The 23980-nt window shown below is 43.5% G+C and overlaps 3 protein-coding genes across 10 annotated transcripts in view; 2 read left to right on the top strand and 1 right to left on the bottom strand.

The window, feature by feature from the left end:
- Nucleotides 1-1111: 1111 nt before the first annotated feature.
- On the top strand, nt 1112-6153 carry CG7201 (uncharacterized protein). Of its 2 annotated transcripts, none has more exons than NM_139943.2 (4): nt 1112-1387; nt 4673-5045; nt 5114-5525; nt 5582-6153. In NM_139943.2, exons 2-4 carry the CDS (start codon nt 4694-4696, stop codon nt 5853-5855), a joined length of 1038 nt encoding a protein of 345 aa, NP_648200.1. In that variant the 5' UTR covers nt 1112-1387; nt 4673-4693; the 3' UTR covers nt 5856-6153. The 2 variants fall into 2 exon arrangements, with proteins under 2 accessions (NP_648200.1, NP_001261574.1); NM_001274645.1 differs by having other exon boundaries at nt 1112-1416.
- A 415-nt stretch (nt 6154-6568) lies between these two features.
- Nucleotides 6569-13911, top strand: cert (ceramide transfer protein). Of its 3 annotated transcripts, NM_139942.5 has the most exons (9): nt 6569-6726; nt 6956-7269; nt 8219-8611; nt 8682-8830; nt 9065-9125; nt 12146-12370; nt 12435-12666; nt 12825-13163; nt 13226-13911. In NM_139942.5, the coding sequence occupies exons 2-9, from the start codon at nt 6991-6993 to the stop codon at nt 13351-13353; spliced, it is 1806 nt and encodes a 601-aa protein (NP_648199.1). In that variant the 5' UTR covers nt 6569-6726; nt 6956-6990; the 3' UTR covers nt 13354-13911. The 3 variants fall into 3 exon arrangements, with proteins under 3 accessions (NP_648199.1, NP_001286978.1, NP_001261573.1); NM_001300049.1 differs by lacking the exon at nt 6569-6726 and having other exon boundaries at nt 6961-7269; NM_001274644.1 differs by lacking the exons at nt 6569-6726; nt 6956-7269; nt 8219-8611; nt 8682-8830; nt 9065-9125 and adding an exon at nt 9970-10312.
- Nucleotides 13912-14040: 129 nt separating this feature from the next.
- Dscam4 (Down syndrome cell adhesion molecule 4) overlaps nt 14041-23980 on the bottom strand; it is a 43752-nt gene continuing 33812 nt past the window's right edge. The window contains exons 18-32 of one of the 5 annotated variants that reach the window (NM_001144436.2): nt 23505-23941; nt 23110-23263; nt 21770-21887; nt 20772-20934; nt 19937-20452; nt 19466-19612; nt 18856-19008; nt 18490-18584; nt 17230-18280; nt 17017-17163; nt 16618-16952; nt 16473-16545; nt 16030-16110; nt 15751-15919; nt 14041-15679 (exon numbers count right to left, since the gene is read on the bottom strand). In NM_001144436.2, the coding sequence (NP_001137908.1) occupies nt 15532-15679; nt 15751-15919; nt 16030-16110; nt 16473-16545; nt 16618-16952; nt 17017-17163; nt 17230-18280; nt 18490-18584; nt 18856-19008; nt 19466-19612; nt 19937-20452; nt 20772-20934; nt 21770-21887; nt 23110-23263; nt 23505-23941 (3787 nt within the window). In that variant the 3' untranslated portion in view covers nt 14041-15531. Of the gene's footprint in view, nt 15696-15750; nt 15920-16029; nt 16180-16472; nt 16546-16617; nt 16953-17016; nt 17164-17229; nt 18281-18489; nt 18585-18855; nt 19009-19465; nt 19613-19936; nt 20453-20771; nt 20935-21769; nt 21888-23109; nt 23264-23504; nt 23942-23980 lie in introns of all 5 variants that reach the window. The other 4 variants (NM_001274642.1, NM_001144437.2, NM_001274643.2 and 1 more) reach the window with 4 other exon arrangements.

Here is a 23980-nt window from a genome sequence, read left to right as displayed (position 1 = left end):
GACGCTAAAGAGCTGGCTTTATGGGTCTGTAAATATTTACGATGTGTTTCGAAGAAATTCCTCGGGTTTTCCCCATGAAAATAATGTACGCAAAATGCAGACCTTGACCCACATATCAACTTCTATCTCTAGGCAGCGAAACGAGACTCACTTTCAAACCGCAGCGGAAGCGGCTGGGAAACATGTTCTATGTATCTCACCGAATGCAAATAAGCTGACCAACTGCTTCGATTGCCAAACGAATTGGAAACCGCATGCCTGATGCGCCTGCGCACACGCACTGTCGCATCCATTTCGCGTGGAAAGTTTAACTGCCGATCTGGGGGCCAAAGTCTGGCCGAGAACTTGTCCCACGATTAGCCCCATGCTGATGAACATCGTCCACACAGGCAAAAAACAGGGTCTTTAGCTCTGGCTATCATCAGTCGCATTTCTAATGGTTATACCGATCCTTAAGTGTCGGAAAGCATGGAGAATATATCTAAAACTGATTGATCTCAGAAATTAGCATTATAACAATTGTGTTCTCGTGGTTTAATCTTTATATTTAAAGATATTAAGAAATCCAAAATTGTTAGTATGTAAGTTTATACTTATAATGGTTATATTCTATAGAACAAAGTTACAATATTAGTATTTTTGTGTATTTACATATATATCTGCCGCACTTTTTCTTGTTACACTTTGAAGAGAAATTAATTGACTGCTCCCTGGAGCTGCAACCGCAACCTAGTTCCGAGTCAGGATAGCCCTCACGATGGCGATGAGTCACAGGAATGCTGGAAAATGCTCGAGGCTAGACCTACTCCCATCTCCCAGCGAAGAGTTTCATTCCCCCGCATGTTGAGATTTTCGTCGCTAGCAAAAGGAAATCAAACAGCGAATTTGCAACTTCACACAGAGCAGCTCCTCAGAAACACAAAGACCAGATCAAACGAATTTTTTTTGCTGGCCTGGCTGACTGGTTTGCCGTTTTGGCTGGCGGGTAGCTTCTGCCCGACTACTTCCCCCTGGATGCCGCCTGAAAGGCCCCGGAATTCTCGGCCTCACTTTTGCATTGAAGTTTGGCCCGTTCGTCGTTGCTTTTTATCGTTCGCCTCGACCGCTGGCCGTTTCAGTTGAATTTCAAACGTTTGCGCGCGCGGTCGTCGGATCGTGTCCCGAAAAAAAAAAAATCGAAAACCAAAGTCGTAAAATCCATTGAGGGTTTGAGAAGCGCTTTTCCTTCGACCACAAGGATTGCCAAGCGCCGTTTAAAAAGTGAAAAACGTGCTGACATCGCTGCCTAGTAGAATAACATACGCTTGATCTCTAGCATTGAACTTTGTGGAAAGAGGAAGGAGGATTTTCCAGCGGAAATTAGGACACGGGCAGCCTGACCAGTTTGGTAGATTTTTGCAAACAACTAAAGATTATGTAAGCTTAAGACTCCTGCCGCGAAATGTGACTAAAACAAAAAAAAAATAGGAAAAGGAAAACAAAAACCCAATTACCTAATTGCCATGCATCCGGCGTTATCGCTTGTCAACTTTCTACCCCCGCTTATTTTGATTGATTTCTTCACTTATGCGAGGCACGAACATCCACATTCAAATCCAATTCGAATCGAAATCCGGTGGACACTTGCACTTTCCTCCGTCGAAATTGCCTTTCGCAACAATTGTTTTTGTTTTGCTTGCCGCATTTCTGATTAATTATTCAGCACCATTTCTCGCAGTGCGGGTGCAACGTGCCCGTTAAAACGAAAGACTTAAGCAACGAACTTTTCGGCGAGTGTCAATTTTACTGCGATCGGGTATGAAATAATCAAAATTATTATTCGATCCGAAGTGCCAGCGCTCACCTGCTGACCCAGTTTTCGGTTTCACAGCAAAAATTAAGTAAATTTCTTTATGTCGCCGTTGTCGTTAATGTTAAACTCTCTGGATTCTGACAGACGGACGTGGATACGTCCATACTTAGCAGGCGCCAATTAAAGCTCAGCTGCACTAATTCGCCATAAGTTGCCAAGGCTTTTCTCTGTCTCGGACACTGTCTCTTTCTATTTCTCTGTTGCCTTCTCCACTCCATTTTCTGTCTCAAATCACTTCTCTCGCATTCCCACCTGACATTTGTTGCGTGTTTGTTACTTGCTAGTGTCTGCCTGGTTGTGTTTTTTTTTTTACCAAAGGGTAACCCCCCTGGCACATGAAGCTGCCTACCGAAAGCTGTACAACTAATGCTAAATATATGTAAACATATATTTATCGTTTAATGTACTGACATTTTAGGTTACATCACTCGACTTTTGAGTGAACCCAGTGAACACATTTTAAGACTCATGGTAAATGTAGGTCGCGTTGCCAAAAAACATAACGAATATGCAAGTCGTTTTAAAATAATGTCTAATTTACAAATAGTCATTGCTAGTAAAGATTGTTCCTATCCAATATAATCTATATTAATTGTTATTCTTTTTTGTGTCACACTGAGTGAGCACTAAAATTTTCACCAAATTTGGATGAGTAGTAATTTTTTGTGTTCAGCTGAAAGGCATTTTAGCTTCGACTCAGTTTGGCTGAATGGACATCAAAATGATCCCTGGCCAACATGTGCTTGGCCACCATTCATGGCCATAAGCGAGAGTCGCCGCCAAGGCGTCGCTGTCAACTGCTGTGGATTGGATTGCTTTGGTTTAGCCACGAGTAGAGCAGAGTGGACGGTGGGATACTGGCCGGGCCAGTTGTGGCGCTTCCTCAACGCACTTGCCCAGTCGGAGGCACTTGCTTCGCCTTGTCCTCCTCCCTGTCCAGCCTAGATGGTGGCCTCATTTCGATTTCACTTCTATCACTCTACAGCAATTAATCTCATCTGCATTTCGGCCTTATGCACTGGCCACGCCCACCGGCTGTTCACTTGTCTGCCCAAAGTGACAACTTGACACCGAATTTGTTTAGGTTTAATTTCCTTGTAGCGCTGTCATTGCAGAGAAACTCTGCCCAGCATTTTGCTAATTGATTTACTTGAAGGGAAAAGTTATTTGCTAAGTACGTTTAAATATTTGGTGAGCTAAACAGTGTTTTTAACAATATGTTAATTAGGGAAACGTCAACGGTTTTAGGGATATATAATAGTAATTACTTTTTTAAATAAAATTGGTACTTTAGAAACCAAAATTTCATTTGTGCTTCTCAAATTGGCATTAGGCGCAACTTATGACTTTAAAGTTGTTTATAGCTTTCAAGCCTTAGAGATGAAGGCAATTTATTTTTGTTTTACAAGGTTTAGGTAATTAAATAGTAGGAAACGTTGTAAAGGTTATGCTACAAATCACCCTTTTATTTCATTCCTTTTCTTGAGTTTCCTTGCAGCCACTTGTGCACTACCAGAATCTCCCCTAACACCTCACATGTATCAAAGATTTTGCACCACTAGAAACGCCCACCGGCCTGCTTGATATCTTGTTTATAACAGTTGTAACGTTACCAAATTGAGAGAAACTCTGTCAAACCTTTTGGAAAATTAAGTCCATGAGTTTGAAGGAGTGTGTGGAGTAGGCTGGAATGCCTTGGTCTAGATAGCTGTTGGAACCTGCACCTCCCAGTTGGCCATCAAATTGCAGCCTTTGGGAAAGTGCTGGCGCATCTGGCTGGAGCTCTAATGATTGCCCGGATCGCTAACGGATAGCAAATACTCCATCTATCTATGGATACCTCAAAGCGAACCAAACCGAACCGGCTGTGGCAAGTTCTTCGATGCATCAGTTGCATCATTGGTGGTGCGGTAAAAGTGCGTCTTGCTCCATTTAGATTCTATTCGGGGTGAAATCGACTTCTGGAGTCAACAGGTTTCGTTTAGACTTATAAATCAATTTGTTAACATGCTTTCACTGAATACACATGCGTATTGCCAATTCTTCTTGCAACTGCGATTGATGTCGATATGTGTAGCTATAGCTGCAAGTCGTAATCGAAATTCATGCTGCCAATGCTAACGGTTTGAGTCAGTGCACCTGGAACAATGCCAAGAAGGCTAAGAAGTGTGGAAAAGCTTTCCCAAAAAATCGACATGAGCCACAACATAGAGCTCCAAGCAAAGAAACCAGTTGAAAATATGAAAATCGAGGGGGATGCTTCGAGGGGAAATCTAGTTGAGAATGCAGAATGGGGTGAGCGATTTAGTAGGTGAGTCCATGTGTGCGCCACAATTGCTGTTATACAACCGTTGTATAATGATGGCCATTAGGCCAGTCTTTTGCCAACTCAATTGCTAGGCGGTCGAAATTGGAATGGGACTCCGTGTCTAGTTGAGTTTGTTGCCTAAGTCTTTTGTTTGAGTTTTCACCTCTGCAGGAGCAATCAAATTAGTTACCCATGCTGCCTACTTACTCCCAGTGAAAATAAAGTAATCAAGGATCTCCATTATAATAATGATCAATCAATCATTTGCACTCTAATCACTATTATCAGCATCTAATCATTATTATGACAGCATTCAATGGATGTTCAGCAACGAGCTTGGAAAAAACTATTTAATACGAGAATATCTAAAAACTAAAGTGTTATGTTTGAGTTATGTTGATCTTATCTTTAAAAGCCTCTAACTTATGAGCTGTGTTTACTTATTAGACCATAATTTGTCTGTAAAGCTGTTTCTCCACCTTTGCAATAACAATTTTTTATTACCATCTCAGCACTCATCACTCAACGTGACCATGGAGAAGGTGTTAAGGCGATGCAGTCGCCTGCTCCTCCTACTGCTGCTGCCACTTGTCAGCTTGTGTCCAAATGCATTGGCACTCAATCGACAGGCGGATGCTGGCCAGGCTTTGGATATGGCAGCGCAGCTGGCGGATGCGGAAGCCGAAGCCAGGCCGGATTACGATGCCGATTCCCCGGATACGCCGCACATACGCAAGAAGCGACTCATCTGGATTACGGATGATGGCAGATTGGCCCTGCCGCCGGGCACTTCGCTGACATTCGTGCCAACCATTGCCATGCCCCTGGTTCGGCATCCGCCCGAGGGATTCTTCTCCAACCTGACCATCAGTTTTCCCGTCACCAGTGCGTAGACAGCTCTCAATGTCAATGATTAATCAATTAACTCTGATTTTTGTTGCCTCAATCCACAGTTGACTTCGACAAACTGGGCCTGACAGACAACCAAAATCCTCTGGGGGATCTGCCGCCGCTGTTCGCCCGCTCCTTTGGTCACGAGGCAGGCCACATGGTTGGTGAATATGTGGCGAGGTATCTGCATGTCCAGCGCAGGAAGAGGGATCTCAGCGAGCAGCGGAGCAGAAGCAACGAGGATCATCCCTTTAGGATACACGAAGAGGGTCCAAAGTATCCGGAGCTGCCAGCCGGACTGCAGCATATTTTCCATGGCGGAGAGCGGGTTTTGCTCTATGGCGTAGTGGAGGACTTTCTATCCACCTTTGGCATGGATGGCAAGGCCTGTTTGCTGAGAACCATTTGTGAGATGCACTCACGAAGTTTGGAGAAGTTCGGTGTCTTTGGAGAAATGACAAAGCTATTTTTAACGTGAGTAATTTCCTCCTTTCAATCGTGATTCTTTGTTACACAGATCTCTCTTATAGGGTAACCAAATCTCCGTTTTCCGACCTGGTACCCGACTATGTACAAGCCCAGGAGGTGGGCGAGGGAAAGCAAGCACCAGGAGAATGTTTTCCCTACTTCAAGGACTGTCCGAAGAGTATATTTAAGGCCTTGTCCAGCAAGTATAGCAAACCAGCTCCTGCGAGCAAGACGAAAAAGACAAAACCCACAGACAGACCGGTGGGCGAATATCATGAGGAGCAGGTCATTCAACTGCCCACCACTCGGGATCAGGACAACAATGTGTATATGTAGAACAATGACCAACTCCCATGCGAACCCCTATTGTTGACCTCGTCTAGATGTTAGGATTACGATTGAGTTGAGCGCGTCCTCAAAGTCACTTGCTTGTAATTAACGTGTACTAATTAATTTATAATTATTTATTTTATTTACGCATTGTATTTATTGTTAGTCGTAGGCGTTGTTAATTGCTTAGATTTGTATCCATGTTTGTCTAGTGGTCTGTAAATAATTGAAATTGTGGCATAATTCCTTCCTTTCAACAAATGAAAACGTGTCGAATGAATAGAAAATAAATTTCCCTTGAAAGGTGCTTTATAATTGTTTTCATTCAAATAACAACTTACGGCAATAATGGCCAAGATATGTACAACATTGCGTTTTTAGATTTAAACTGGCGCCAAAAACGACAACTGCCTGCATTGCACAGCACTATCAGCAGTTACAAATCAAAGTTTGAAACCAAATTAAAGTGGTTACACTGGCAGCTAGATTTGGGTACTCTCCATGTTTTTGTGAAAGTAATATATGAAGCAAAATAATACTTAACGGTACTTAGTGCTCGGTTTGTAGTTATGTAATTACTTAACTAATTGCTCATTTTAAAGGGAAGATTTAAATTCAAATTTTGTGTATTTATAAGAAGAAGAAAAAGGCACTTCTGACAACTATCGAGAGTAAGACATCGATAGCGTAACGACTTATCGAAGGAACCGTCGGTCGTCAGACCATCTCTAGGTCAGCTTTGTTTTGGTTTTGCAGCGAAAAAAACATCAGCGTCGTGAGTTCTCTTCGCTTATTTACCAAGCCTCCCACAAACAAGCCAGAGCATTACGTGTTGCACAGATGTTTGCGGATCGTCGAGGAAATCAATAAACGAAAGGTGAGTGCTCCTGGGTGGGGGCCAGCTGGCGCTTCAGAACCGCGAAAAGGCGGTGCTGTGAGTCAGGCGATGCGATCGCTGATTGAATTGGATTATCACGATAGGAGCTCCCATCAAATTGCCAGCCGGCATTGTAGTTGTTTACATTGCGCGGACGTGGCGCAATATATTTTTAATCTTCTGCGGCAACCTGCTGATTAAGATACCCCCGAACCGTTTCATTGTATAGATAACTTGGCAGTTGAACTCCGGAGCTGGAAGAGGATGGACACGAACGCTGGGGAGTCGCTGGGAGCATCGCCGCCCTCGAGCAATGAGGCAGCGGCGGGATCACAGTCCCAGAGCGATGCCTCCGAGGAGGAGGAGTATCTGGACAACAGTATCGAACTGAGGGGCTATCTCAGCAAGTGGACGAACTACATCTATGGATGGCAGCCACGCTACATAGTCCTGAAGGATGGTACACTCTCCTACTATAAATCCGAATCGGAGTCGGATTTCGGGTGCCGCGGAGCCATCAGCCTGACCAAGGCCACCATTAAGGTAGGACGGCCGAAAAGAGAGAGGGTGGAGCTCCTTCCCCAAGTGCTTTCAATTGGACTAATAAAAAAGTAATGGGCGTGAGTGTGTGCGCATGTGTTTGCGACACATTAACCAACGATGACCGCGACCTGAGGTCTCCGTTTCCATTCCCAAGCCAATACACCCATTCCCAATCCAATTCCGAGCGACGCAATCAATGCAGCGCAATCAATTAACGTTGGGCGACCAAAATAGACCAAAATTGAAGTCATCAATGTAAGTGGGGTACCCCTCAGACCTAGGCGCTGCTAGAAGGCCTTCTGTTGACAGGAGGGCGTGTTGTTCTAGGAGGGTGTTTCGCCATGAGTGTGTACTTATCTATTTATACTGTAGGAGCTGCCAAAAGCATATACACAATGCTGACTCACTAGAAGCGGCCCTTCCATTCATTCGCCTTGACTTTGCGAACACTGATCTTATTCAAAGATATTGAAGCCTCATTTAGTTCAAAGAATTTTTCCCAACAATCCAAATAATAATTATCACCGATTTAATCGATCATGATTGGATTACTTGGATTACTTTACAGTGAAACCAGCTCACTTGTAGTTTAAGTTACTAATAATTGGATTTATTTGCAAGTGATTCATTTAAAATTTTAATTAATTTTCACAAATTTCTCTTAGTGTTTTGACTCATTCAGGTTCCACTGTAATTTCCATTTGCCAACAATAATCTTGTATTCGGGTGTTTTCCTTGTTGATTTCATGTTTACCACTGATTTGCGTTCCGCTATAATCAACCATTCAAAGTTAATTAGGTTTTTTTTTCGTCGAATTTATTGTATTTCGTTTTAATAACTGGCTTATTACTGGCATGAAATTTTCATTTAAAATATAAGTAAGATAAACCGTTTATTTGTACCTATTTTGTGCCTTTTACTAAGTTCAAGTTTATTTTTCTTTTGTAGGCCCATGAGTCCGACGAGCTCCGATTCGATGTTGTGGTGAACAACTTAAATAACTGGTGCCTGCGGGCAGAGACCAGCGAGGACCGCATGCACTGGGTGGATGTGCTGCAGCTGTACAAGGCGGACTCCGGCAGCACGGACACCACTTCCTTGCGCCGCCATGGCAGTACCATGAGCCTGCAATCGAACACTATCTCGCTGACCAGCGGAGGAAGCCTAAAGAAGACGCAGCGCAACCTGCGCGAAAAAGTCGGCGAGCTGGAGACCTTTAAGGATATACTATTTGGACAGATCGAGACTCTGCAGCGATACTTTGATGCCTGCTCGGAGGTGAACAAAAACAATGCGCAACCACTGGACCTGGGCGACGGTCTGAAGTCCATCGATTTCAAGGTAAAGTAGTGCACTTATCGGGCCATTGGTATATGTACAGTGTACTAAGCAAAACACTCGATTTTCTCAGGGCGAATCCATCACGTTTCGGGCCACAACGTCCGGCGTGCTAACCACCCTGCAGCATTGCCTAGAAATCATCGCCGAGAGCGATGAGTCATGGAAACGGAAACTGGAGCGTGAAATAGATAAGCGTCGACGTTCTGAGGACCAAAGCAAGTAGGTTGACCTAGTCGGAATAGATTCCTACAAGAAGAAGCAATTTCAATTACCTTTTTTGTATTTGCTTGAAAACCATACGTTTCTTTAAAAATTATCATGCTATTTCATGGTTTAATTTATTTAAAAAAGGATTAATAATGTATTTAAATTTAATGTGTACATTCATTTCTGAAGTTTATTCATTTAAACGATATTAAAACTATGGTAAAATTCTATGTTTCTTCTTTGCAGAAAGCTCAAGGATGAAGTTGAGAAAATGAAGCGTCTATCGTATCCTGGCCCAGATTTCGAGGTGAGTTCAAGTTTACAGCTCTCGTAAAAGCAAAAGCGTAATCGCATTCACGGTCATTGCTGCTCAAATCGGGGCCAAACACGTTCCCACTGAAAATGCAAACAATCGCCGAATGAGTGGCGCGAAATTCGTATAAACGATTTGCGTGCGATTTGTCGGCGTCTTAAAATAAACTGCCTGATTCGACGTTGTGTCAGAGATTTCATCATATGCAAGGAAAGTAGAACACGCTGGACTATTATTCAAGCGTTTTCAATTCGATTATGGAATGCCAGTATTTGGTTCCGAATTTTGGCTGACACGAAGTTCCCGTGTTCGTGTTAATCTGGAATTGGTCATGCAATATCGTTTTTCCGCTTACATTTGTTTGCCCAATCAATTCCATTTTAATGGCATATGTCCACAATAGCATTAGAAAAATGATGCTCTCCTACGAATTGTAAGTGCTCAACTTGGTTGTTATTCTTGGCTCGGTTACTTGGCGACTACTCAGGCTGAAAGACTGGGCGTCTAGACGGTTTCATTAGGCCTGTTTGACAGTTGGGCGTAGCTTAAGATCTACTTCGAGCCAATATTGCAGATATTGACGTTGAATAACGATCCAACCGTTGGCTAGAATGCACTTTGTGCAACGGGTATATTAACTATTACGTCTTCAGTGATCTTCATATGAAAATTTTGTTAGAAAATCCCGATTTAAGTGAACAATATATAGTAAACATGTACGTGATCTTTCACTATACGTTCAAGCTTAGAGCATTCAATATGCGGCTCACTTTTTGAGCTGTGGCTTTTAGCCTGGCTTACAGCTGTCAGGTTTATGGCTTATGAGCTAGGCTGGTCAGTCGGCGGTTAGCGATCGAGTGGCCAACACGTAGCAATTATAAACAAATTTGCTAGGCAAACAATTCAAAACGAGACTGTTTCTTTTTCATATTGGTCGTGGCATTTAATTGAGTGTGCAGATTGTGAAATTTCTTGCGTTGCATTGAAAGAGCTATAATAAATAAACAAGTGTACACAATTGTAGCAATCGCTAGTTCATGTTGCAAATATAAAAGCGCCGCACGCATCACTGTACAAATATACAAATTTATAAAATTATAAACAACGTCAACGCTATGCCCTCGGCGCGATTTCTGTGGCGCTCCGGCGGATTTCAGAAGGGCAGCGTTAAAAAAATAAAGGTACACTGAATTAAAATCATAAATAATTTACATAAAGGAGTGGTGGAATATATTTTTATAATATGTGTTTCGTATGGAAATATTTCAAGGCGTATTATCACTTTTATAAACAATAAACGTTTCAATATATCTCCAAATAAAATTTGATAACACTTTTAGTAATTTTGAATTTTTTTTCTATGTGCATATATAGCTGATAAAAAATATTAACAAACATCGTTGTGTTTTTGAAAAATTTCTAATCAGCTATGAATGTGGAATGTCAAATATTTTTTTATTATGATAAAAGTATTAGTTCGGAAGCATTGCTTTGATAAAATAATGGTATTTTTCCTTAGTGTATGAAATGTTGCCTAAAATAAGTTTCATAAAATGTTGATGTTGGTTTTTTCTAACCAAATTGGCCTCATTAGTGGGCCACCCCACTCGCTTTTGAATGTTGAATGTTTGAAGTGCGGTGGCCAAAGAACCCCAAGAATTGATTTATTATTTAAATGCAAGAAATCCTATCCATTGGAGCTTTTTGCTCTGTGCGCTTTTCGCTTTTTACTCTCAGTCGCCCGCTTTCTCCTGCTCTCTTTTTTTGGCCTTCTCTCTGCTCCGCTCATCCTGGCCAAGTTGGCCAGTGCGTTTGGGCCACCAGCAACAGTTTGTTTTGTGTCCTTGTGCTCGACGGAAGGATTCGCCAGGACACAAGTGCGCTCACTTTTCCTGCTTTCGCCTGCCACGCAACCCTTTCTCTCTCTCTCTTTGGCTCTCTTGCGGTGCGATTCCTGATTTTTTCCTGCTGAGAAGGAGCCTAATTTTTGCCGCCCAAAAACCTCTTCGCTTTTGTTGGGTTCAACTGCAACAATTGGTGGAGGAGCCTGGTAAGAGGAGACATAGCGACGCCACAGGAATAAGTACGCATATAGCCCATGTCTTCATTGTTGGTTAGCTGCGAGTGCCGCTTGGTCAAGATGATTATGCACTCGAATTCACGCCGCAGGGTGTATTTATTTCACCGCCTTTGGCTGCGCACATCTCTGCTTTAATTAATAAATATCAATTCAATTCCGCACAAATTCCATTCGAGGCATTTATTTTGCGCCGGTTGCCGTTCTGGGGATACACGCGCCAGTCGCAGACGTCAGAATGTGTACAGTGAACACTGGCTAGCACAGAATGGAGCGGATGTATACCTCTAAAGGGCCGAACTTCAAGGGACACTTTTCCTATATATCAATCCTAATTTCAGCATAATATTCTAAATACTCTCAAAATATTATGATTTTGTTTGTATATTACAGTAGCAATTTGGTAAACTCTGTTGCGAAATTCGAAACACATTGTTAGGAGGAAAAGAATTTTATAAATGGCAAATTTATCAACTTAATTAAATTTCGGCAGTATTATTGTGTAGCTTATTGGTGGTTTTTCCCCACGAGATGCCACTGCTTTAATGGGATTCAGTACCAAGTACCAAGCCCCGTCTGGCGGTCTTCTGCTTTCGTATTCATGGCACAATGATGCGCCTTTGTGTCCATTATGCTCGCCCAATTACGCATGCCAGCCGACTACGAGAATCTCCGCCTGGCGACTGGTCAGGGTATGGAATGGGCGAAAAAACAACAGCATAAATTTGATTTTCTTGGGCCATTTGGCCGCACAAGTGTCGGCGATTAATTTATACAAAGCACGTTCCATTTCTTTCCAATTGGATTGAATGCGGTTTCGTCATTAAAATTAATTAGGCCGAACCTTCAAAGATGCTTTTGGGCTAAACTTGACTTAGTTTGCTCGATGCTAATGGAGATATATGTATAATATGACATTTCCCTTTCAATTTCGCAGGAGGGTCCACATTCCACATTGCCCGAGGATGAGTTCTTCGATGCGGTCGAAACGGGCCTGGACAAAATCGAGGAGGACATGCAGCTGCGCTTCAAGCTTAAGCTGCAGTCCCAGATCTCCCAGACACTGGTCAACGTTCCACACGAGGCGGTGGCCGAGGGCGAGGAGGCGCGCGAGGAGTTCGGCACGGGTGCGGAGGCCACCAGCCATGCCCTGTGGCCGGAGGTAAGACCGGAAATTGCCAATCTGGCCCCCTAACGACCAGCCAATAATTGGATTTATCCCGCAGATCGATCGCGTGTGCAAGGAGCAACTGCATTACGCACGCGAGGGCGTTGGCCAAGACGGCAACGGCTGGCAAATCTTTGCCGACGAGGGGGAGATCAAAATGTACAAACGCGAGGAGGAGGTCAACGGGCTGGTCATGGATCCCTTGAAGGCCTATCATACGGTGCAGGGCGTGACGGCGAGGGAAATGTGCCATTACTTCTTCATGCCCGAGTTCCGAAATGACTGGGAGAGTAAGTAATTGCAATAAACTGGGTTTTCCCTCAATTTCTTTTGGTTTAAAGCACGCTCAAAAGAAACAGTGGCGTGCGCATAGATAATTCATAATTTTCTACAAACAACTCACATGTTGCAGCTATACAACTTGTTGCTTAAACTTTTTATTCTATAGCCACTTTGGAGGACTGCACCATCCTGGAAAAAATCTCGGCGGACACCCTGCTTTTCCTGCAAACCCATAAGCGGATATGGCCGGCGAGCCAGCGTGATGCGCAATTTTGGTCGCACATGCGCAAGATCACAGACAATCTGGAGCCGGGCGCCCGGGACATGTGGGTGGTGTGCAACAACTCGACGGAGTACGCCAAGCAGGAGTCAAAGAATGGAAAATGCGTACGGATCTTCCTGACCGTCATCCTGGCCTGCCAAACTCATTTGCCCGAGGGTTATGTGAAGGGACAGCCCCTAAATCGCAACGATCTAACCTGCAAAATAACCTACTGCTCTGTTGGTGAGTACCTTTGTCCTCGAATTATATTAATCCATTTAATTTGTGTGGTTTTCCATATTCAGTTAATCCTGGAGGCTGGGCGCCAGCGAGTGCTCTGAGAGCCGTCTACAAGCGCGAGTATCCCAAGTTTCTGAAGCGCTTTACGGGATACGTAATAGATCAGTGCAAGGACAAGCCGATCATGTTCTGATATTTGCCATAAGCAAGAAAGCAATCAAAACCAATCAAAGCTGAATCGTCTCACGTATTTAGCTCAAACTTTATCCTTAATAAGCCTCCAGTTTGTGGCCTCAACTATATTTTGGAATCTGTTTTGCTACTCCTTACTACAATTTTATAACCATTTCGTTGAGTTTCACGACTTTGGTTCTTCTGTACAAGAGTGTTTTCCAAGCGAAATGTTAGAATCCCCTTTTGTATTTGCGCTAAGGCAACCAAGATATAGTGTAACCAATTTAGCCGTAAGTTATGTGTAAGTGAAACACAATCATTGTATAGATCTTAGTTCCAAAACTTTCTATCTGTAGTGTATATCTTTATGGAAATGCTTTAAATGCAACAATTGCAAGAATGATGTGAGGGATGCATAGCTACATATACGAAAGCTTTTCTTTTGGTGTGAATCTATATTGTATATCCGCATACGTATGAGACGAGTATATATATATATTCCCATATTCCCGCCCAGAAACATCGGTTTTACTCAAAACTGTCAAGTGTAAATAAATGCGACTTACTGTTATCTCTGAATAAAAGATCGAACTTTACTTGGTTTTTATCATATGTCATGTCATGTATTTGAAGTTTTCCATAGATTCCGCGAACTATTTTCAATGTACATAAATTGTGCTGTTTTAGAAGAAATTTCGTGTGTAATTTTACAACTTGCTTGTTTTCTTTTTCTTAATCGCAATGTGCCAAAACACCTTTTTTCAAATTTACAACCGAGTACTGCAGTTGAAGTGTATTAAATGCTTACAATTTTTTTTTTTTTTGTTTTTCTTGTGCAGTCTGAAAAGTTGCCAAATGTGTTCTCGATTCTAATTAATTCGTTCAACTTCAACTTTATAAGTTTATCATCCACGACTGGAATTACGTTTACAATCTTTGGTTTTTCGCGTTAATGCTTTTCATATGTGTGTACTTGTTGTGTCATATTGTCATGTAATTGGTTGCTTGGTTGTTGTTTGTCGTTATAGTAGCTATTGGAAAATAGAGTTGATATATATGTATGTATATGTATATCGCGTGTCTATATGGTACAGGAGCAGTGTCTGTGTATCGGATGTGTATGCTATTTGGCAAATATTCGGCTATATCTGTGGGTATTGTTGGTATTGGGTCTAGTTTTGAGCGGTCGCTTAGTTTCGGCTTGTGGAAATGCATGCTGGTTTGGCTTTCGGTAATATCATCCTCTAACATTTAATACGTTCATATGCTCGGTTTTGTTGTATAATACGATTTTTAGAAGTAATTGTATGACGCTTAGCTATGTACAACAGTTTCATAAACTATCCGAATGCATTCGTGTTATTGTATCCCCGTAAATTAATTTATTTTCATTTTTATTTATTTAAATAACTAGCTAACAGTTGTGAAGTATTCTGGTCGCAAACACTTACAAACTGATGCAAAACTTGAAAACTGGAAACAAACAATGCAGTTCAACGAAATGTCCATAATTCACTACAAATGCTAAGATTTTCGGCATTCTCTTCAATAATCGCCTGGCACGAAGGCCCTTCGTTTATAGTATTATTATGCGTTTATAGTACTATATGTTATCTGCTTTTGCCCGACATTTCACATCTGCGGCCTGCCGCAGTTCAGTTTATCATACATTAAATGCTTAATTTAGGATCTATAACATTAATTTATTTATATTCCTCCATGTCTGCATTCGCCTCAACTTTTTCAAGTTTATCTCCATTACACTTACGCAGCTCTTCAAGTTTAACTAAGCATAATCAGTGTGTAAATAAGTCTTATGGTTTATTTCTCGCGCTGTATCCGTTCGATTGCAAAAACCGATGTTCGTTGAAAATCAAATTTACCTCTAAATCTGTTTAATATTCGATTCATTCACTTATCTCCAACTGCCTCACTATCGTTTCTTTTTCGCTCTTTTGTAAATAGTTGAAATGCATTTTATTCACTGACTTTAGGTATGGTTTTCAATTCATTTTCATTTAGCTGGAAGTGGATTTCTTTCAAGTCTGTCGAAATATCAATACAATTTTGAATTTGTCTCCTTGTTTTTGGGTGGATTTACAAACAAATTGTACAGTTTCGTCACGCGCAATTTTCGTTTATACATTCTTGCAGTTTAAGATTACGTTTAAAAATTAACTCCCTTCGTCCTGGTGGCCTAGACATTTATCTGGAAAGCCTCCCGGTGTAGTTTCTGATTGGCACGCATCCGTGGCGACGTCTGGGTCTTCGTCTTGTCGTTGGCATCCGAAAAACGAGCTGGTGGATTTATGTGGTCCTGATAGTTTGGTGGATAGTTGGATATGCTAAACGTACAGGGTTCTGATTACGTAAGTAGCGGCAATCGACACATGGCATTTTTCACGAGATCTCTTACCTAAAAGTAGTTTCTTCATTGTGGCTCGAATAGCCACTGGAACTTCGGACGTGCCGCTTTCCGCTCGTTCCGGGCTTTCCGCCCTTCCGGGCGGCAAAGGGCGGCTTTGACTTCCGGGTCATGCTAGTGGGTGTGGTTTCCGAGGAGGACGAAGTCTCGTCCTGAGTATCTGAAAGTGCAAAGTACCCCATTACTAGTAGTAAACTACATTTCCATTATATTTCTAACTAGTTAAGGATTCTAGAGAATGGTATCCGGGTTACTCCCCTGGAGACTTACCACGTTGTGCTCGATACTTGGCCGAGTTTAGAGCTCGCGCAGACACATCATTGTCGGACTCGGAGCCGAGTGTGTCATATTCTGTAATTGGGATGTGAAGCGTTAGGATTTTCCTAACTTCGGAATCTGTTGAACCTGGATTGTCCGATTCTAAAAAGTTTAGTACGGATTCGATGGATTTGTACGTTGTTTGTTGGTTTTTATCGAGATGATGTACGAATGTGTGTGGAGAAAAACGTTGAGAGCAATGAGAAAAAGATGGGTTAAACCAAGGGTACGGGGGATCGTTTGGATTGGCATCTGGATGGGATGGGATGGGGTGCGATTATGACAAGCGATGATTCAATTTGGCTTACGGCTAGATGGAATCAGTGGATTGGCGGTAGGACTGGGGCTTGTACGAATGACAGGAGGGATGAACGTTAAGACCATCTCATAGCTACCTTGGCTCTCTGAATGAGGATCCCTGAGGCGACCCACTTTTCGCCGCACTTTGGTGTACTCCGGTTCCTTGGACTAAATAAATAATATTTATTAACAAAAATATTTCGTGTATGATAGAGCTCTTTGCGATTTTACTGTACTCACGTGGTAGCTTTCCGGCTTGACATCGTGGTAGACAAAGGATCCGCGCACCGAGTGGTAGGGCCCACTGTAGACATTGCCGCTGTAGGAGCTCTCGCTATAAGTCTGTTTGTTCAGTTGAAAGGTTGCATACGGGCAGATGTCCTCGATGTACTCGTTTCCCTCCGCCTTGCCAAAGCTGCCGGAATCATTGGAGTTGGATCCCCGCGGAGCAGATGTGCCCGGATTGCATCGCACGGCTAGGTACTGCTGGTCCCGATTCTGTTTGTTCTGCAGATTGGCCAGGGATGGCGACTCCGACATCGAGGAACTGGCCAGACGGGCCTGGCTGGCTAGCTCTGAATTTTGGGTTTAAAAAAGGACCTTTAATTACATTTTTCATTTCCATTTAGCGGCACTTACTTCGCTTCCTGAGGAATAGAGCGGCACCAATCAAAGCCAGCAACATCAGTAGGGAAAAGCATATGGGCAGCAGTAGTTTGAAATTGGCATAGAAGGGCAGGTCGCTCAGGTGGGATACAGGTGTGGAGTGATCGTTGTTGTAAATCACTAAAATATATAATTTTAATTAATATTTATTTTTTTCCCCGAGAAGAGCATGATTCTAGAACCTACCTCCTTGTGTAGACAGTGTGGTAAAGTTGTAGATGGCAGTGGTGGAGCCGGCATTATTGTGTGCCGTGACTTTCAGTTGGTACTTTGTGCCGGGCACCAGATCGCTCACCGTGTATATCCTCTCAGTCGGCGGAATGTGATTGGACACCACTGCCCACGAGGATCGGCCATAAACCCTGGACTCGATCATGAAGTACAGGATGCCACAGCCACCATCTCCCCAGGAATCCAGCCAGCAGGTGACGCTCGTTGAGTTGTTGGTAATCATCTGGGAGTGCTTCGGTTGCACGGGCGGATTTCCCTTCGTATAGGAGTTGACTATGTCGCAGGGTAAGCCCGTTCCAATCTTATTGTAAGCGGTTATGTACAACTGATAGCGAGTGCCACACCACAGGTTGGTCAGCAGGTGCGACGTGGTCTTCGAGTCCACCTGCAGCTCTTCCCAATCGCCGTTGTCGCGCTTGTAATTGATCACATAACCCAGAATGGGACTACCACCATGACTATTGTCCATCCATTCGAGGAGCAGACTGTCCGTGTAGGCATTTATCACCGTGAGATTGGGCGCCTCTGGTGGCACCTTTACCACAATGTTGTACACGATCTCGTCCTTGCCCCAGGTGTTCTCCACACTGCAAGTGTAGTTGCCCGCATCACTCGCCTGGCACTCCTTCATGTAGAGCGTGCCATTCTTGGCTATCGTCTTGCGGGCACTCGTCTCCATATTGTGACCATCCTGGCGCCAAATGGTAACCGGAGCAGGTGCTCCCACCTTCCGGCATGGCAGCTCCAGATGCTCCTTCCAGGGCGTGACTATTCGCTGGCTGAAGGACACTATGCGGGCGGGCACCTTATTGTTCGGCGGCACAGTTACCACCTGCGTCTTCTCGCCCTCGCCCATCTTGGTGGAGGCAGTCAGCCAGAACTGGTACGTGGCCGACTCCTGGGTGCGCACCGTTTCGTGCATTTCCACGAAGGGACCTAGGAGGCGCTTGTGGGTGCCCTCCTCGCGTCCACCCTCCAGCATGGACATGTAGAAGGTGTAGCCGGTCTGAAAAAATACGGGACGATGGATAACATTCATAAATTAAAGAAAAAGTTTAATGCAGTTTCAGGGGATCCTGAATTTTCCGAAAAATAATATTACTTAGATTACTTTGCAAATATTCGTTTAGAGAGGGCTGACCTTGACCAGACTGCCCTGACCAACAATCCAATGATAATGTCCCCCCATAGGATGTATCCCAAAAATATACTCACAATGTCACCATTGGGCAGGTCGGGCGGCAGCCAGGATATTATGATTTTCGAGCTCGACGCGGGTATCGCCTTGATGGCCTGCGGGGCCGAGGGCACTACATTCCACGATTGCGATTGCGATTGCACAAATAAATGAACGTATATATAGTATATGAATAAATGTATATGTCAGCAGATGGGAGTGTGCCTGGTGTTGCATGGAAATTGCCGGCGCGGCAACGACAACGAATCGAGGTGGCTGGCGAGGATTCGGGAATGGGAAGGGCAGGGCAGGGCAGGGCAGGATTGCGCGATGGGTAAGATGGCTGAATGGGATTGGGGGTATGCCGCACCTCGTTTGCGTTCATTGAACCGAACGCCACTTACCATCCTCGTGGGTGCGGCAATAAAACGGTTTGGTTTTCATGCCATCGCCTACTTTGGTGTAAGCCAAAACCCAGACCGTGTAGTTGGTGTATTTGCGCAGATTCTCGATGGTGACGTATTGATTTGTTGACTTGACAACCTCCGGATCGGTTTCTGAGCACGTGTATCCGAGGCAGTGCAGCAGGAGCAGCATGAACAGAAGCAGAAACAGGAACAGATGAAGCAGCATGAAGGAGAAGGAGAGACGAGAACAATTAGCACTGATTGGAAATATGAGGACCATGAAGTGGGCTAATTAATTGCCGAGTGCCATAAATTTCAAAAATAAGTTGGCCAAGGGGCGTTCGATTTGGTCGATAGCATTCTGGTCACATTCCAGCGTGGTAATTGACCATCGTTGGCATCGTGGCATAAATGCAGTGGAATCCAAATGAAACTGCCGTAGTTTATTGCTGATGAGATGTTTAATTGCAAATTATTCATAATGGTAAGGAAACAACGAATCTCATCATAATCACACATTTTGTGAAAATTACAAAAATATTAGCTTATTTCGCAATGGCCTTTTAAATAAGGTACTATATCTGGGGGAAATTTGAGGCGAACTTACCGTACAGCTCGTCCACCGATATGTAAAACACTTTATAGCCCTTGATTTTTCCATTTTGGCCATCAATGTCCGGCGGTGACCAGGTGATATAGATCGAAGTGGAGCCCAGGACATCGCACTGCGGCGATTCAGGCGGCGATGAGGGAACTGTGGGAGAGGGAAAAATGTTTGTTAAACGATTTTCTTACACTAACCGAAATTTTTATGATGTTTGAGTTGTGTTGCCTTTTAAATCATTAAATTAAGCCCAGCACCTCTTGTTCGTGAATTGTATAAGTAATAGATTAGGCTTCTCTTTCAAAAGTTTAAAGTTTAAAAACATGTTTTTTTCTTGATATTTCTGAGTGCATGCCTCTCGAGTCAGAGAGGCCAGCCGTGGACCAGGTCAAAATTCGTGTACGGCCAATTAACAAAAGCAATCAATGTGAGCCCAACGCAACCCCACTGCCCCATCCCACCTCCAACACTCACCGTCCTCCATTGTTTGCACGGCAATCTCCTTGCTCGGTGGTCCGCTACCCTGGCTCGTGTAGGCCTGCACAATCACGTGGTATTGGGTGAACTTGTTGAGATTGGCCAGCACCGTCTCGCCACCGAAATGAGAGCGCACCTCGACGGTTTTGAAGCTGAATCCCTGCGTGGGATTCACCTCCTTGTCCTCGGGCGTCAGCGACATCTGGTAGCCCACGTAGTAGCCGAGCAGGATGCCGTTCCAGTGATCCCGTTCCGGTGCATCCCACGTGACGAAGATCTCGGTGGAGCTCTTGGGCTCAGCCCGAACGGCAAGTGGTGGACCCGAGGGTACCTCCTCCAGCGTGGTCACTTGCACCACCTCCGAGAACTCGGAGGCGCCCAGCTTGTTCTCCGCCGACATGCGGATGTGATAGGCTTTTGCCGGTCGCAGCTGCTGGATGTTGATCACGGTCTGGGCTCCGGCGATGGTGAGGTGCTCCGCATTTTGCCAAATGTCTGAGGGTGAAAAGAAATCTAATTATGTGTGTATTTTAATAGTCAGATGTCAGCAGAGAATAATTTCAATTAATTGAGTTAATTATGAAAACAAAGGATTTGATTTTTCATCAACATATATCTAACATATTTTTGATTTTAGTTATTTTTTGTTTATTATAATTTTGTTATATATAAAATTGTTAATTTGAGAATCCGTTCAACGAGGCGGATACTCAATATTTTTCGCTGTCGTATACGCGATAATTATATATTGAGTATAGATTACATATTTTGCATTTAAATAAGTTCAGATTTTTTGATAATTTTCCAACAGATTTATTCTTCTTGTTCCTACCTGATATTTGTTTGTAGTAGATGTGGTACTCCTCGATGGGACTATTTCCGGCAAAGGGTTGGCTCCACGTGAGCTGAAGGCTGCGCGACTGTTGCGAGTTGATGCGAAGGTTCTTCGGCTGCTCGGGCACTTCCTGCACGATGAGCTGAATGGACATCTCGTCCTGCCAAAATGGAAAATCGAATGGTTTTGTATCAATTTCGCCTAGCAATTCGGTTGACGACAACAATGATGATGATGATGATGATGATTATAGTGGTAATGGGCATGGACTTGGGCCGAGTTGGCGCATTAAGAGTTCATTTGCGCCCAGTGAAAGTCATGACAGGCAGCCAGTTGCAGCTGCTGTTCGAGTCTCATTCAAATTGCCATAAATTAAGGTTAACAGCAGTGGTGACTGGAAAGGGGAAAGGAGATCTTCTGACCAACTTGCAGACAGACGAGGCTGGGGCGAAACTTTTTTGACAGTGTGTGAGTTGTGCGTGCTGCAGACAAGCTTGTAGATTTTGTACACAGTAAATTAGTTTAAGTGCTTACTTAAATCGCTAGTATTGACTTTGTAAAAGCAAGCTGAAGTAAGTTATTATTTTATGGCTTGCGAAGAAGAAAAACGTATAAATTATTTTAAAATTGAATAGCAACATATATATTGGTTTTTTTTCAAAACCCAACAAGGATGTTAATAATTTTATGAGGCTAATAGACTTTTAGGCATATATAATGTTCAGATATTTCTGTGATTTTTATGGCTGGGTCTAATGTGTTCTTCGGATATAACTGGATCATGCTGACACATTTGAAACATATCTTTCTGTGTATATCCCGGTGATTTATCGCTCTCACACAGCTGACAACTTTGCGAATAGAGATCGAAATGAACTAGAGCTCGGCCCAATTCCATTAGTCCACCGACAGTTTGATTTAAGTCAACTCGATACATAATAATATCAGGGGCTCGGTGTCGTGTGCCACACAAAAGTGTCAGCCTTGCAACTTACCTGTCCGAATGCATTGCTCGCCTGACAGATATAAATGCCCGTATCCTGGCGATATGTGTGCGAAATGCCCAATTCGGAGACCATGCCGTCGTCGAGCACTTGATCTCTTATTGTGTAGCTGTGTGTGTGTGTCGTGTGATTTATATGCAAGTAAATGCATTCAAGAGACACGGACGCACGGATACAAATACAGAGGCACGCCAGGTGCAGATACAGATGCAGATATACAGATGCAGATGGAGATGCAGATACGGATACGTGGATGTGGATGTGAATGTGGATACGTGTTTGCGCAACGTGAGCGATGCAATGCAATTTTATAACAATGTTTTCCCCGTTGTTGGTGTGCCAGTTGTAGTTTTGTTGACAAAGACGAAGACGTACGAGTCCGAAATGCACACACAGATACGCACATGCACGCACACAGGCGCACGGCACACACACGTGGCATTCGTGTGCGTGTGCAAATGGCATAAATAAATAAAACGCATGTGCATATTCAGTTGTTTGCGAAGCCAAAGGCAGGTGGCAGTGTGTGTGTGTGTGTGTGTTGGAGTTTGTGGTGTGGGCCGGAAGAAAAGAGAAAGCCGGAAATACATATACATTAAAACACTTACGATACACAAATACACAAGGACACAAGTGGGCACTGAAATGGAACTGAATCTGCAGCTATAAGGCCATGGAAATGGCATTTCTAAATGGCAAATGCAGGCACAAGTTTTCTTTTGCATGGGATGTTCTTTGTGAAGTTCTTCGAGCGAGGATACTTGGAAAAAATAGTTATCAACTCAGGACATGGATTGGATTCTAAGAGAAGTACTTTAAACTCTGATGTGACCTATTTATTTCTCTTTAAGTTGTGCCCATAATTGGCAAATGGTATTTAGAATTATTTTATTCCATATTTCAGCACTTTTTTTTTATAATCGATGGTCATAGTCGCAGAAATTTACATTCAATGAAATTCTCGCCCAAGAATGCATTTTCTCAATATCGAATAGTAATTTTTCAAAGTGCTCAGCAAATACGAAGGGGAATTGAAAGCCCTTGATTAGAGTCTGGCATATGAGAATTCTCATTGCGAAAATATGAGGCAGACACAGGAGGACTGAAAACTCATTGCCTGGTGAAAATTGAGTTAGGTCTTGGCCAAGTGCTGGTATCCCCGCCCAGTTTGAGAACACCAGATCTCGAAACGAAATCCAAGCCCACACAGAACTCCTTTAATTAAAAGCAATTTGTTGTTTGCAATCGACTTGGAATTGATTTCGCCAGACACGCAGACACTTAGGAATGGGAAAATCCCTAAAAGTGGGCAGACGTGGATTCACTCTTACCGGGAATCCAGCGACTCGTCGAGATACTGTTGCGTTGCCTGGATTTTCCATTTAAAGTCGATGGGATTGTCGCCCTGCACGTTGCACTGCACATGGACCTGCTTTCCTTTGGCCACCGAAATCTGTTTGGTCTTCGTCTGAAAGTGGGCGGGCACTGCAAGGAAAAGGGCGTGGCATTAGGTAAGTTACACAATGTGCAGTCTGAACCCATTTCAGCTTCCATTTTAAGTAGTGCAGAACTGGAAAATTATCTAATACAAAACTTAAATTATTTTTTAGAAAGCCAATTGAAAACAAATTGATTTGCATAACGATTACGAGGCTTCAAAGGCTTGTTAGCAGTTTTCATTTCATAAAACTATTAATTTGTCACAACTACTCAAGAAACTACTCACCATTCACTTTGAGGAAGATGACTTTGCTGACACCGGAACCAATGTTATTTTTGGCCTCGCACAGGAAGTGTCCTTGCGACTCCTTGCTGATCTTCTTGAAGAAAATGGTTCCGTTGGGAAATAGCTGCACTGTGGGCTCGTAAAGGAAATCCTTGTACTCCCCTGGCGTTGGTCCAATCGCCTTTTTCCACGTGATTGTCGGTGTGGGATATCCTGAGGATTGACAGTGCAGAAGGACATCTGCACCCGCCTGGGCACTCGAGTCCTTTGGCTCCAGGATCCACTTGGGCGGTACATTCACGGTCAGGGGTACGGTGAATCTTTCCGTACCTGCCACATTGCTCGCGATGCAGGTGTAGTTTCCGGAATGGTCGGAGGAAATGTGCTCGATGACCAAACTGGCGGAATACTCATCCAGGCGGCGGAAAACCTCATTGCTGTCGAAGAAAAGAAGAGTATTTACAGTTCAGTAAAGT

This window comes from Drosophila melanogaster, chromosome 3L (genome assembly GCF_000001215.4).
Source record: "Drosophila melanogaster chromosome 3L".
NCBI classification, from domain to species: domain Eukaryota; kingdom Metazoa; phylum Arthropoda; class Insecta; order Diptera; family Drosophilidae; genus Drosophila; species Drosophila melanogaster.
This window is presented reverse-complemented; position numbering and strand designations above follow the sequence as displayed.